Source organism: Setaria italica, chromosome VI (genome assembly GCF_000263155.2).
Source record: "Setaria italica strain Yugu1 chromosome VI, Setaria_italica_v2.0, whole genome shotgun sequence".
Lineage (NCBI taxonomy): Eukaryota > Viridiplantae > Streptophyta > Magnoliopsida > Poales > Poaceae > Setaria > Setaria italica.
In genome coordinates, this window is record NC_028455.1 from 31,253,766 (window position 1) to 31,266,411 (window position 12,646).

Genomic DNA, 12,646 nt, shown 5'->3' on the forward strand with positions numbered 1-12,646 from the left:
GCGGGAGTGCGACCGCCGGCGCATGCGCGATGCACGGCAGTAGGCGCGCAGCACGCTAGCACGGCAGCAGGTTGCAATCTTTCGGCGGCGGGCGGCGCTAGGGCCTACGGGGCGACGGGGCGTGTGCGCAGGCCTGCGTGTGCGAGGGACGATGGGGCCTGTGCGCCTGCCTTTAATAATTAGGAATCGGAGTTGTGTCGTGTCTCATTTTATCTTCTCCCTGCCTGGGCCTCCGATTGTGACCTGTCTCGCTGACTGCCTGGGGGTGGGGCCCCTGGGATTTGGGGGCCAGGGCAACCGCCCCCCTGCCCCCCAGGACCGGCCCTGGCTGCAGCGCAGGAGGTCACCGCTCACGGTGCCCCCATCGTGGCTGGCTACATCGGCGTCCCCCGTCTCGGTGGGGACGAGGGCTGCAAACGCCGGCGGCCGACGGTGGGGACAAGGTCCTCGAGCGCCGGCGGTGGGGACGGCGTCCTTCGTGCGCCTCTGCGCCCTGCTGTCATGGCCTCCGACCGCCTTCGCTCGCCGCTGTGGCCTCCGTGCGCGTCTGGCTCTGCGAGATCTGCGAGCACGCGCCCGCCGCCGTCACGTACCGCGCTGACGCCACCACTAGCCCGCCGCTCGCCGTCGTGGCCTCCGAGCGCCGCCGCAGCTCTCGCACGTCACTCGCCGCCGCTGCCTCCGTGCGTTGTGTGTTGGCGAGGAACAACTGACCGGGGTCACCACAGCGACGGTTTCGAGCCTGCATCGAATTCCACGCGATGCAAGCTGTAGGGCCTCTCAAACAAGTTAACTTGCACCAGCTGGGCCTAGCCCAACCTCCGTCTATACTGCCAAACGCCCTACCTCACCCAACCCAACCACGGGCCGGGCTCCAGAGTCGGCAACACGCACACGCCACGCCAGCCAAATTGCGTGCGCCATCAGCCAACTGAACTGACCCCGGTGAGCCGGTGACCCGCTCCGCCAGCGCCAGTTACCGGACCGCAGCCAAACCTACGCGCCCCGCCGGGCCGCCCCCGCCCCCCGGCCGCCGCCCAGCCTTTCCGCAACAAGTTGCGTGCCGCGGACGACTTGTTGCCCCTGGGATCACCACCAGCGAGCCACCCGGGCCAGTGGCCACCCCTCCCCCGCTCCGGGATCCCGGCCCCGCCCCGACCCGGGTCATCGAGACGTGACCGCAACGCGACCGCGACACAGCAAGAGGCCGCGGCGCTGGCGCTGGCGAGGCACAGCGGGCGGCGCCAGGGACCACGCGGCCGCGGCCGATGGCCCAACCCCCACACCACGACACACCACGACACCGCCCAACACCCATACCCCCACCTTATCCTCCTCCTCCACCGCCGCCGCCGCCTCCATCTATTGCGCCCAACAACTCCCCATCCGCCGCCCATCCCCAGATCTAGATCTGAACCTCCCGTGACTGCCGGATGATGGCCGCCGGGGCGCACGAGGACTCCGACGAGCCGCCGCGGCGGTCGGCGCTGAAGAAGAGCGCGCCGGCGCAGCCGTGGTCGGACCCGGAGACCCTGCACCTCATCGACGCCTACGACGAGCGCTGGACGGCTCTGGGCCGCGGCCAGCTCAAGGCGCAGCAGTGGGAGGAGGTGGCGGCGGACACCGCCGCGCGCTGCGCCGCCACGCCGGGCCTCGCCGTCCAGCGCAAGACGGGGACCCAGTGCCGCCACAAGCTCGAGAAGCTCCGCAAGCGCTACCGCACCGAGGCCGCCCGCCCCGTCACCTCGCTCTGGACCTTCTTCCGCCGCATGGATCAGCTCGAGCGCGGCCCCAACGCCGCCTCCTCCGCCTATCCGGCCGCGGGTGGCTCCCCGCCTGCCGCCGCCTCCGACGAGGAAGAAGAGGAGGAAGAAGACGAAGAGGAAAACCAGGAGGATGAGGAGGAGGAGGAAGAAGAGCTCATCCCCCGGAACAACACCAGGAGCATCAACGGCATCATCCGGGAATTCGGCAGCGGCCTCGCCCCGCGCCACCCGCAGCTGCAGCTCCAGCAGCAGCAGCAGCCGCCGCCGCCGCCTTCAATCACGCCGTCCACCGCACCTCCACGGAAGAGAGTGGCCTACGAGGCGTTCCAGGCTAAGGCCGCAGCCGCCGCCGCGGCTGCGGTTGCGGCTGACAAGGCCAAGGAAGAGGAGGTGGAGCTGGTCCGCCGCCGCCCCTCCGGGCCTGGGGGAGCCAGCGCCCAGCTCTCGGCGGTGCTGAGGGACTTCAGCGATGGGGTCATGCGGCTGGAGCGGCGGCGCATGGAGATGCAGTGGGAGATCGAGCGCGGGTGGCAGGAGACGGAGGCCCGCCACGCCCAGATGCTCCAGGACGCGCAGCGCCAGCTCCGCGACGCCATCGCCGCCGCCTGCTCCCTGCCGCCGAAGAAGGCCAGGAGGGACTACGGCAGCAGCGGAGACTCCTAGCAACTGATGGCCTTATGATCTGATGGTGATGGTAGGGATCCCAGCTGTTCCTCCCCTTGTTCAGGATTGTAGTCGTAGTTCGTATATGGTAGTACTGATTTGCAGTAGCATTTTTAACTATCTCTGTTATGCGCGTCCGTTATGGTGAATGACGATGCTTTTGGACGATAAAGGCTAGTGCAGTTGCTGATTTCTATCTAGTACATGCAGCTGTAGCTGTGATTGTGTGTTGCGATTTGTCTGTGCTTTGCTTCTGTTCTGTGGGAGGTGACAAAGCTGCACAGGTGTTCGACATATCCTGAGCTGGAAAAGCACTGGTGTTCTTCTGTTAGGACTGGCACCTCCATCGTGTCAGTCTGATGATGGACATGTTTATCATGAGAGTTCTGCTTATATGCATGGAAAACTTCGATGTTCTACCAAATGCTTTGTGTGACAGAAGAACCCAACAACATTACCTCATTCCTGAGTGTGAGGAATGCTGTGCCTTGATGATACACCAGAGTACCAGAGGTCAGGGAATTTCAGAAGTTGTTTTGATAATCTGAGGCATTGTGAAGTTGTGATCAAATAAGGGCATGGTTGTGCACTTGTGCTCTTGTTGGTCATCCTAATTGACAAGGTCTTTGAGTAGGGGGTGGGGTTGTGGTTGCCTGTCTCGTAAATTATTCTTCACGTGTTTCATCAAAAAAAAAAAAATCTTCACGTGGTAGGGTGACATGTCCACTCTCCAAGTCTCCAGTCGTTCAAGTTGAACCTTTTCTAGTTACTGAGCTGCTTAATCATTCACATAAAACCTCCGATGAATTGCTGATCTAGTCATCTACCTTGTGGAGCACACTAGTTCTCATATGTTTTCCTTCGTGTCGTCATCTAGCTTTTGTAACTGAGATTCTGCACAGCACATGCCGTACAACTCATTTTTTATACCGGACTCAAATTGCAGGACGTTGTTATAAGTGATCTAGGATGCTGTTCTAACTGAGATTCTGCACAACACATGCGGAGTCTAGCTGAAATCGATGCTCCTGTTTAATTTTTGTCGACAAGCATGCTGTTCTAAATTCTAATCGAGGCATTGGTGGCAAACTGGGCTGCGTTTGTATAATAAGGTTAGGATACAGGCCACGATCTGGGCCAAAATAAAAGCCCAACCAAAGCTGGCCCAGTCCAGCTTCTCCTCTCCAGGTCGTGGTCCTTTCCAACCGCACCCGCTCGCGGCTCGCCTCGTCCCCACGAGTCCACGACATCATCACCCCCATGCTGCTGCCGCCGCATCCCAGTTCCCTCGCGCCGCTCCGCGCCAGCTCCTCCTCCTTCGGCGCGCACCTCCGCCTTCCCTTCCCGTCGTGTCCTTCCCCTGCGCCGCTCCTCTCACGGAGTCCGCTTCCCCGATGGCCTCCGCCGCTCCGCGCCCTCGCCTCCGGTAACGCACACGGCCACACAACTCCTCGGCTCTGACATTCACATACCCCACACTTCGATTCGAGCTAATCCCGTGCGCATTTCGCAGGCGCGCCCGTCCGCCGCGGCGGCGTCTTCGGGCTGGACGCGCTTCTTTCGACCGCGGAGCTGCTCTGCCTCGCGCCGCCGGCAATCTGCTCGGTGGTCTGCGCCGCGCGCCTCGTCTTCTCGTCGGGTAGCGCCAGCGCCGGGCCGCCACCGTTAGCCGGCGGGAGGTTGCTGGTCCTGCAGTACGTGCTCTTAGTGGGCGCGGTGGCGATCGGGAGCCTGATACGGAGGAGGCAGTCAGAGCGGCTTCGCCCGGGGGGCGGTGCTAAAGATGGGATCAGGGCGGGATTGGTGGAGAGGGTGGAGAAGGTTGAGGAGAGTGTGAGGAGGATGGTGGCGGCCGTTGGTGTGCTGTCAAGGACCGTTGAGAAGCTCGGTGTCAGGTTTAGGGTGTTGCGGAGGACATTGAGGGATCCTATCAGTGAGGTATTGCTTAATTTGTCACAATAGCCACTTGCCTTAGAATTCGGTCTTCCATTAGATTTTGAGACAGCACAAAGTGTTAGTTAATGCTTGAAATTGGACGCAAATAAGTGAGATAACGAAATGAAGTGTTCCTGCTTGTTGAATTGATACTAACTAGTACTAAGCTAAATATTGATAGGATCAACTGTTTAATGGAAATTGTAGCTGCTTGAGTTTTTCCCCAAGGTTACATCTGTGCATTTCATAGGTTTATCTATTAAACAGCATATAAATGTTGGACAGCCTGGGTTGTTGTCTACTATTTCTGTAAACAGTACCAGGCTATTGTGCTGGGGTGGTAAAGGGCCCTCTAATTTAGCCTAGCAAATTTAAGGATCGGGCTCAATAAGGGCCGGTCCATAATATTATATGATTTTGAACTAAAAATAGGTAGGGCTGAGTTGGATTGTGAAGGAGGTATAAGGGCCACGATCCATTACCACCCCTTTATGCAACATGATATTGGCTGCAACCTTGCTAGATCAGTTATTGCTTGTCAAAGCATAGTGCTAACTGCTAAAGTTTCTTGTGATTCAGAATGCTGATGTACAGTCACATTCAACGTAAGTGGTGCCTTGGTCTATGTTGTATATCTATCTGATCATGTGCTGTGGTAGTAGGCATGTATATGTTTAGCTCCTTCAGTCCTTCCTGATAAATGTTGGATGTATATAAGCCTTTAAGAAAATAAGCACCTGAAATAGTTCATAGGTATGGTTGCTAAACAGCATGAAAATCACTACCTCCTGGTTGATTCTCTTTCTGGTTCCCTATAGTTATCATTTCGTGCAGCAAAATGCATCAGGATTAACCGTACTGGAGGTAACATGAAAGCATGGTTATATGTTCTGTGTATTTTTATTGGTGCAAATGGTAGTAGGTATTCATCTTCTATTTGGAGAACGCTGGAGTAGACAGCCATGAGACCAATGTTTGCTTCCTCAATATCATTAGCAGTTATCAATTTGCACAAATTGCTTGTCAAGAAAAAAGTTACAACATGGCACCTATCTCTGCTTCGTCAATATCATTAGTTGTTGCCAATATGCACACGTTGCTCTGTCAGGAAAGAAAACATGATCTCTTTGAGATATTACCAATCATTTGTTTCAGTCATATTTCTCTGTGACGTGCAAATCTTCTTGGGATGATTTGTGATTGATCCTGAATACATCATAGCATGCTCGCACTGCTATAATTGCCTCTGTATAGCTTCATCTACTATCCTTTTCTTCTGCAGACAGCAGCTTTAGCCCAGAAGAATTCTGAAGCCACCTGTATACTAGCTGCACAAGAAGTCCTTCTAGAAAAAGAAATTGGCGCAATTCAGAAGGTGCTATATGCAATGCAGGTGATGCTTCTTTGCAGCTTCATTTCTCAAAAGCTCAATTTCTTGAGTAATCTCTATTATAAAAGTTTGCTGAGATGTATATTATGGTTGTGCTGTGTATAGCACCTTAGTTGGTTATATATCATTGTATGATTGTATCTCATGTACATTCATATGGTTGGCATATACATACATACTTGCTGTGATAGAAATTAGAATATGATTTGAGAATTTGTTTTCTCCTCCTATTGTAACTCATGCACACATGTATATTATCAGGCAGTTCATGATAATACTACTGTGATATTGCCGGCATTTCAAAAATGAAACCCATCTTATTTGTTACCTGTTGCCAACTTATAGGAAATTGTTCAGTCTCAAAATGGCATGCCTAGACCCTTTTTTTTACACACTGTTAGCAAATAGCAGTCAATGTGCCTTCGGCCTAAGTTGTTCTGCGTACTGAGGAAGTGTCATGAATCAACATGTTTATGTATGTTTTGTAAGTTTCTTATTATTAGTGGAGTTGAGATGTGTTTAATTGGAGTGTGTGCAACAAGTCTCGCAAGGAAATTGGGATCCTTTCATCCTTGTAGTTATGAAATTTTCTTGACTGGGCTCCCTTCACAAAGTTAATGGGGATTTCTAGCATTTTCATTTGTACACATAAGAGTTTCTATGCTTATTTAGTTGCATCATTAGAATTTTTCCCCCTTCCAAGGAATGATATATCTTATCTTCAGGGCTAAAATCATTCACCCTGAACAATCATCATGCTCAATCAGTGGTTTTTGTTGTCTGCTAAAGACTCCTAGATAATTCAGTCTTTTTTCCTTACTGATACTGCAACGTAATGATTCCCATCCAATAAATAATTCCTATCATATTGATTCAGATGGCCTTTTACCTTTAGCTCTTTATCTATCCTGCAGGAACAACAGCAAAAGCAACTTGACCTGATCCTTGCAATTGGGGAAGCAAGCACGATACTAGATGGTGAACAAGACATGCTAGACCGGGACAGTGCTAGATCTTCCAGCGTTGATCCAGCTCCAGAGATAGAGAACAAACAGGCAAAAATAAGCTCGGGAGCTGTTACATGTGGCAACAACAAACCCTGATTATCTCATCTGAAATGGAAACAAGAAGCATCCAGGATAGACCTTCGATTGTGTTTTACCTGACATTGTGAAACGCGGATGGTTACAGCACCACGGCATAAATGATAATGCTTTGCAGCGTTTGGATAGCATAGCACTCGCAAATACAGGCCAGAAAACTAATGCTTAGCATGGGATTTGTACAGGGCAAGTTGGTTTAGTCACAAGATTCCGTAAAAATCTGTTTGGTGACCTAATGTTTCATTTGGTCATTGATCCCGACCGAATGTTACGGCTTTGTACTAACTACATCCGGGTCATTGATGACATCCAAATGCTGATTGATACGGACATCGTCGATCAAGGACTAATTTGGTTTGGTCGTGTAAATGTGTATGATGTGCAATAATTCATGGTTGTCGGTGTTTGCTTTTCAAGCATTGACGCCTGTACCGATGTACACAATTCGACGTTTATTGCCTGGTCTTCGTTTCCATTTCGTTTCGGTCGATGAACAATCAGTTTGGTCTCGTCCTGAACTGGAGCGAGGAGCGAGATTGGAGCTATCGCCCATTTGACCAACACTGCAACAAAGATGATCGTGCTATCGCCAAAGTGCGCAGACCCTCCCCTTACAAAACATCTAGCGAGCTCGTGCTCGTTACGAACACATCCTGAACAGTTTTTGTGCACATGAAAGTGGGGAAATGATTACTAACACTACGGTGATGACACTGCCATTGTCAATTTGGCACACTTTAAAGGTGGCCACAGGCTTTGGGTTTCTTTCATCATGTGATTCCAGTAACTTTATACATGTGCTCAAGCATTTCAGTTTCAGGTCTACAACCAATTCGTCGTCCTCATGCAGTCTTGTACGTAGATCGGTAGATGGACATGGGAATTACAGCCCGTTTAAGAGCCTGTACTTCAGCAGAGCAACGACAGGCTTGCGATGCCCTACGTCAGTACACATCCGACGCCTGCGAGGTTTCTTTATGTGCAATTGAATTCGAGTACTGGATCGGCAGCTGCTGGCTGGACTGCTGGAGACTGGAGCTTGGATTACTACCGGTGCCGGGTGCCTTGCCCATGCTGTTCTCCTCCTGCCTTTGACAGCGCCTGTTCAAGGAAATTCATGGCCGGCCGGACGGTACGCGGGCAGGCACACTCATTCGTGGGTCTCCGTTTCAGCAAGCGCTCGATCGCAATGATGCGTGCGTGGCTCTGGACGACCGGGTTCATTACCACTGCGACGTCACTGGCGTTCACTGTTGCATTAACTGGCATTCAACACATGCTGAGATCTGTCTGTGCGTAGTATGCTTAGATCGGTACGGCGCACCATCGTCACTCTCATGTCACGGGGTACAGTGTACTGCGCCTTTGTCAACAATGGATGACGAAGAATCCCATACCATGCATTTGATGCTTGCAACCACCCTCCAGCTTTGGAGTGGTAGTAACAATCTATCGAAGTCCTCTCCGCTGATCCTGATAAGATCGTCGGTACGCCCTCCGTCATGACTATGCACCGTAGTACATGCATCTTTGCCAGTGATGGCAAAGAAATGCTATGCACAACATAGAGCATACCGTGTCAACGTGACAATGTGTCATTGATGCCTGCAGCGGGTACCCTGACGATGGAGTACCAATTTGTCAATTTCATGCCTGATCCAGCAAGGTTTATCCGAGGTAGTAGGGTGTTAGGATTTGCGAGAAACCACAGTGATCTCAAACAGTAAGATGAATCATCATCACACAGCTGGCTTGGAAGACGACAATGGTCCATATCTCCATGATCGCCTTTTGCGTAGCAAGATTGGTGGTAGGGCTGCAAAGACGGAGCCGGTCCACGCCCTAGGCAGCCCATAGACTCGTGTAGTAGTACAACAGTGACCAGTCCGGCAGGTTAGGCAAAGGCGCAAAGCAAAGCGCCTCAGGGTGCAGTGGGGGGACAAGGCTGCCGTCGCGAACGCCGCAGCGCTCGTCTCCATCCGTCATCTGCCACAGAAAAGCGCACGCATGGGCCATGGTGTCCCGTGATCCCGTCCCTCGCTCACAGCCGCAGCCCAGCCAGCCAGGGGCGTCGTGATCAGGGCGCGGGGCGCCGGGTGGGCGGGCGAGCAGGCAGGCAGAGCGCAGGGCAGGCAGCGGGTCGTGGAATACAACTGGCTCTGCGCCAGCGCCAATGCGCCATGGATGGATGGGTGCCCCACTCCCGCTTGATCGGCCATTGGTTCTCTAGAGTTTTCCTGCAGCAGTGGCGAGAAAGAAACCGAGCCCCGGTTCACATGCGCGTATGCAGCTGCCTGGTGCGTTGGTGCCCTGGCTGCCTGCCCATCCGCCGATGTGGAGGATGATGGGGGTGGGGTGGGGGCCGGCCGGCCGCGGGGCCGCGGGTGACGAGTGACGACGGCAGTTTTCCTTCCCGGGTGGCGCGCTGGGGTTTCGAGGCGGCCTCGGGGTCCGAGCCGCGTGTGTCCGCGGGGCCGGACCGTGCGTCGTGGTACTACGGCTGCTGTACTGCTCGCCTAGCGTCTAGCGAGGATGACCCTCGGCCGTCGCAATCGGTGTACCCGCCGCACGCTTCAGGATAATCTCCCGTGCCACTGTTCGGCCAGTGTGTGGCAGTGTGCCCCGTGGTCAATGTCAAAGTGGCGATGCATGTGGCGTGGTTTTGAGCACGGGTACGGCGGCCATCCATCACACTGCTCTCACCATCCCTCCATCCACGGAAATGAGCAGGCGTGGCGATGTGCGTGGTTGGGTGCCCGACTGCCCGTGACGCCTCGCCCGGAACGGAACCTGCTTGCCCTCGCTTATACGGGTCCGGGACATCCATGATTGAGCACGAGGCTTGGAAGGACGGGAAGTACTGTACCAGGCCACTCGGACCTGTACCTTTTTTCGCGTTGCGAAAAGCGGGCGTTGGATTTTACTTTTACTGCTACTGCATTGCCATTCTTTATTTCTTTTACAGCCTTTTTTCAAACCCAAACGATTCTCAAGCTGCAACGCGACAAAAGCCATGACGCCCTGCCCAACGCCATGCCGCGCGAGCAGCAGCGGAGCCTTGCGAGGCAAGATTTTACAGCAGGGTGGTGGGACTGCTCGCTGCCCCCACAGGCCCACACGCAGGGACACTGAGACACGCCTCGCTCGCTGTGCTCGACGCTCCTGCCTGTGTGGTTGTGTGTGTGTGTGTAGGCAGCGAAATGATGGAGGCTCTCGCTCAGATCGGGTCGCGTCGGATGGGCCAAGTCCGTGCAGCGACGGGACGCCCTCCGTACGCCTCAAGCTTCTCGGGGTCAGCACGCCGCAGCGGGGCATGGGCACGGGCACGGGCCGTACCGAACCCTGCGCTCGCTGCCTCGCTGCGCCTACACGCACAGGCACAGTGAAAGATGCGCGGCAGAGGGCAGGGCGACGCCTGCCTCCTGGGTTCCTGTCCTTGCCATGGCCTTTCCGCCGTTTCCCGTGCTCCGCACGCCGAGCAAATCATCAATGGGAGCGCTGTGGGCGCTGGGCCAGCGAGCGAACTGTTCACAGCAAGGCTCTGCTCGCTCCCGATTGGGTTCGGCCTCTGCTCTTGCACGATGAAACAGTGACGGGAGTTTCGGGTGGTTCCATCTTGACGCATCCAAACATCATGCAATCAAACAAAAGCCGCCACGCACGATGCCATGGATTAACCTGTTTGATTGCTGATCAACAATACATAATGCCGCCGCCACCTTTTTCCAACATTTTTTTGGATTTCATTTCAAGTTCCAACCACGAAATATTCACAAGAACAAGAACAATGACAGACCAGATCACGAGAAACCACAAAGGCCACCACCGAGTCCTCCCACTCCCAGCTCCACAACCTTCGATCCCTACACCGAGCCACACATTTTGCTCGACCTCGTACGCCGATCCTAGTGTACGCCTGCTACACGAGGGTGGAGCACTGCGAGGTCGTGGGGTCCCACATGGCTGGGAGCAGGAACCGGCGCCCGGCGACCCCGACGGCGTTGTAGCTGGCGCCCGTGGCGGCGTCCACCGGCAGCTGCCCGGGGTACCCCGGGTAGGCGCCCGCACCGAACACGCCCGTGCACGCCGTCACGGCCTCCAGCGGCGCCTCCGCGGGGCCCTGGAAGAAGCCGCCGCCGTACGGGTTGGTCACGGCGCCGGCCAGCAGCGTCGCGAGGTTGATCACCACGCCGTCCATCCCGACGTCCGCGTTCGGCGACACCAGCGGCGGCGCCTGCGGGCCGTACGCCGGCGGTTGGAACGGCCACGCGCACTCCCCGGGGCACTGGTCCGCCGAGTTCCCCACCCACACGTACGCGAACCGGCCGCGCCCGCGCGTGGGGGTCGAAGCGGCGGTCGCGGCACCGGCACCGTGGGCTGCGGCCGGCGCGGCAGCGGCGGACGAGGTGGCCGACGCGTGGAGGCCGCAGTGGGAGAGGCAGAACCCGTCGACGAGGACGTCGGGCGCCGTGACCACGACGGCAACGGAGCCGCGGTGCGGGGAGAGGCGCGCGGCGAGGGCGGCCAGCGAGGCCTCCGAGAGCCGGCGGCCGAGGGAGAGCGACGCGTCGAGCACCTGGCGGCCGAGCGTGAGCCGCGCTGCGCCCGGGTGGTACCGCGCCGTGGTGGCCCACCACGCCGCCACGGAGGGCGCCGACGGCGCGGTCACGGGCGCCGAGAGGGAGAGGAGGAAGTCGGCCACGACGGCGCGCTGCGCCGGGGTGAAGCGCCCGTACCAGAGCAGGTTCACGGAGTAGTTTCCGGTGAGCAGCTGGCCGTGGTGGTTGGTGAGCGCCACGGGCGCCTGGCTGACGAGGAACAGCTGCCTCGGCGTGGCCGCGCCGGCGCCGGCGACCGCGGCGAGGAGGATGAGGAGGAGGGCGAGGCAGTGGTGGCGGAGCTCGTGGGCCATGGCTGTCAGCCGGAGCGGGCTAGTGAGATTTCGTGAGGTGGTAGGCTCGGGGGCTGAACGGCGCAAGGGACAGTGAGCGAGGTTTTATAGGGGTTTTGTGGCGGAAGGAAGGAGGGACTAGGGAGGTAGGGATAGGCATGGTCCACTGGGCCCGGGCGCGACTTTTCATTTTTCGCTTTGTTTCAGAAGAAATCATATGTCCTTGCTTTCCTATGGGGACGAGCGGCCATGTCACCGTGTGTGTGTGTATGGAGAGAGGAGGGAGGGAGGCGCAGCATATTTTTTGAAAGTGAGTGGGCTCGGGGTACGGGGAAGTGGACCACCGTGTACGGGTGGTGGGGCCCGCGCGTCAGGTTAAGGCTGGGAGGGAACTGTGGAGAAGGGTTCCTTCCGTGGCAACTGGCAAGGGACGGAAAGTGAATGCCACGATTCCACTCATGAGTCATGACGATGGATGACCAGGCAAGGCCTGCTCAGGCCATGTTTAGTTCACCCCCAACTCCCAACTTTGGCACTATGCAAAAAGAAGATTCCCCATCACATCAAACTTGCGGTACATGCATGGAGTACTAAACGTAGACGAAAGCAAAAACTAATTGCACAGTTTTGTTGTACTTTGCGAGATGAATCTTTTAAGCCTAATTAGTCAATATTTGGACAATAATTCACAAATACAAACGAAACGCTACAGTGTTGCTACAGTAATTTGGGTGCACCCAAGTTGGGCAACTAAACAAGGCCTCAGTGCTCAGTGGCGCGCCTACAAATAATTGCGCAAGCTGCTGACTGCGCAGCTCATCGTGCATTCGTGCTGTATTTTTCCTGTTCGCTTGTGTACTTCTTTGAAGCGGCTTCGGCTAACGCTGCAGGCCCAAGC

At 55.8% G+C, this 12,646-nt stretch overlaps 3 protein-coding genes across 3 annotated transcripts; 2 read left to right on the forward strand and 1 right to left on the reverse strand.

Annotated features, from left to right (window-relative positions):
* Window positions 1-1,265: 1,265 nt before the first annotated feature.
* Window positions 1,266-2,723, forward strand: LOC101761664 (trihelix transcription factor ASIL1). The gene has a single exon (XM_004973684.3). The coding sequence runs from the start codon at window positions 1,434-1,436 to the stop codon at window positions 2,427-2,429; it is 996 nt and encodes a 331-aa protein (XP_004973741.1). The 5' UTR covers window positions 1,266-1,433; the 3' UTR covers window positions 2,430-2,723.
* Window positions 2,724-3,642: 919 nt separating this feature from the next.
* On the forward strand, window positions 3,643-7,296 carry LOC101762080. The gene is made up of 4 exons (XM_004973685.3): window positions 3,643-3,855; window positions 3,943-4,367; window positions 5,647-5,757; window positions 6,669-7,296. Exons 1-4 carry the CDS (start codon window positions 3,690-3,692, stop codon window positions 6,855-6,857), a joined length of 891 nt encoding a protein of 296 aa, XP_004973742.1. The 5' UTR covers window positions 3,643-3,689; the 3' UTR covers window positions 6,858-7,296.
* Window positions 7,297-10,544: 3,248 nt separating this feature from the next.
* LOC101762492 (protein EXORDIUM-like 2) lies at window positions 10,545-11,843 on the reverse strand. Its single transcript, XM_012846933.2, has one exon. It carries the CDS (start codon window positions 11,767-11,769, stop codon window positions 10,777-10,779), a length of 993 nt encoding a protein of 330 aa, XP_012702387.1. The 5' UTR covers window positions 11,770-11,843; the 3' UTR covers window positions 10,545-10,776.
* Between the last annotated feature and the right edge of the window lie 803 nt (window positions 11,844-12,646).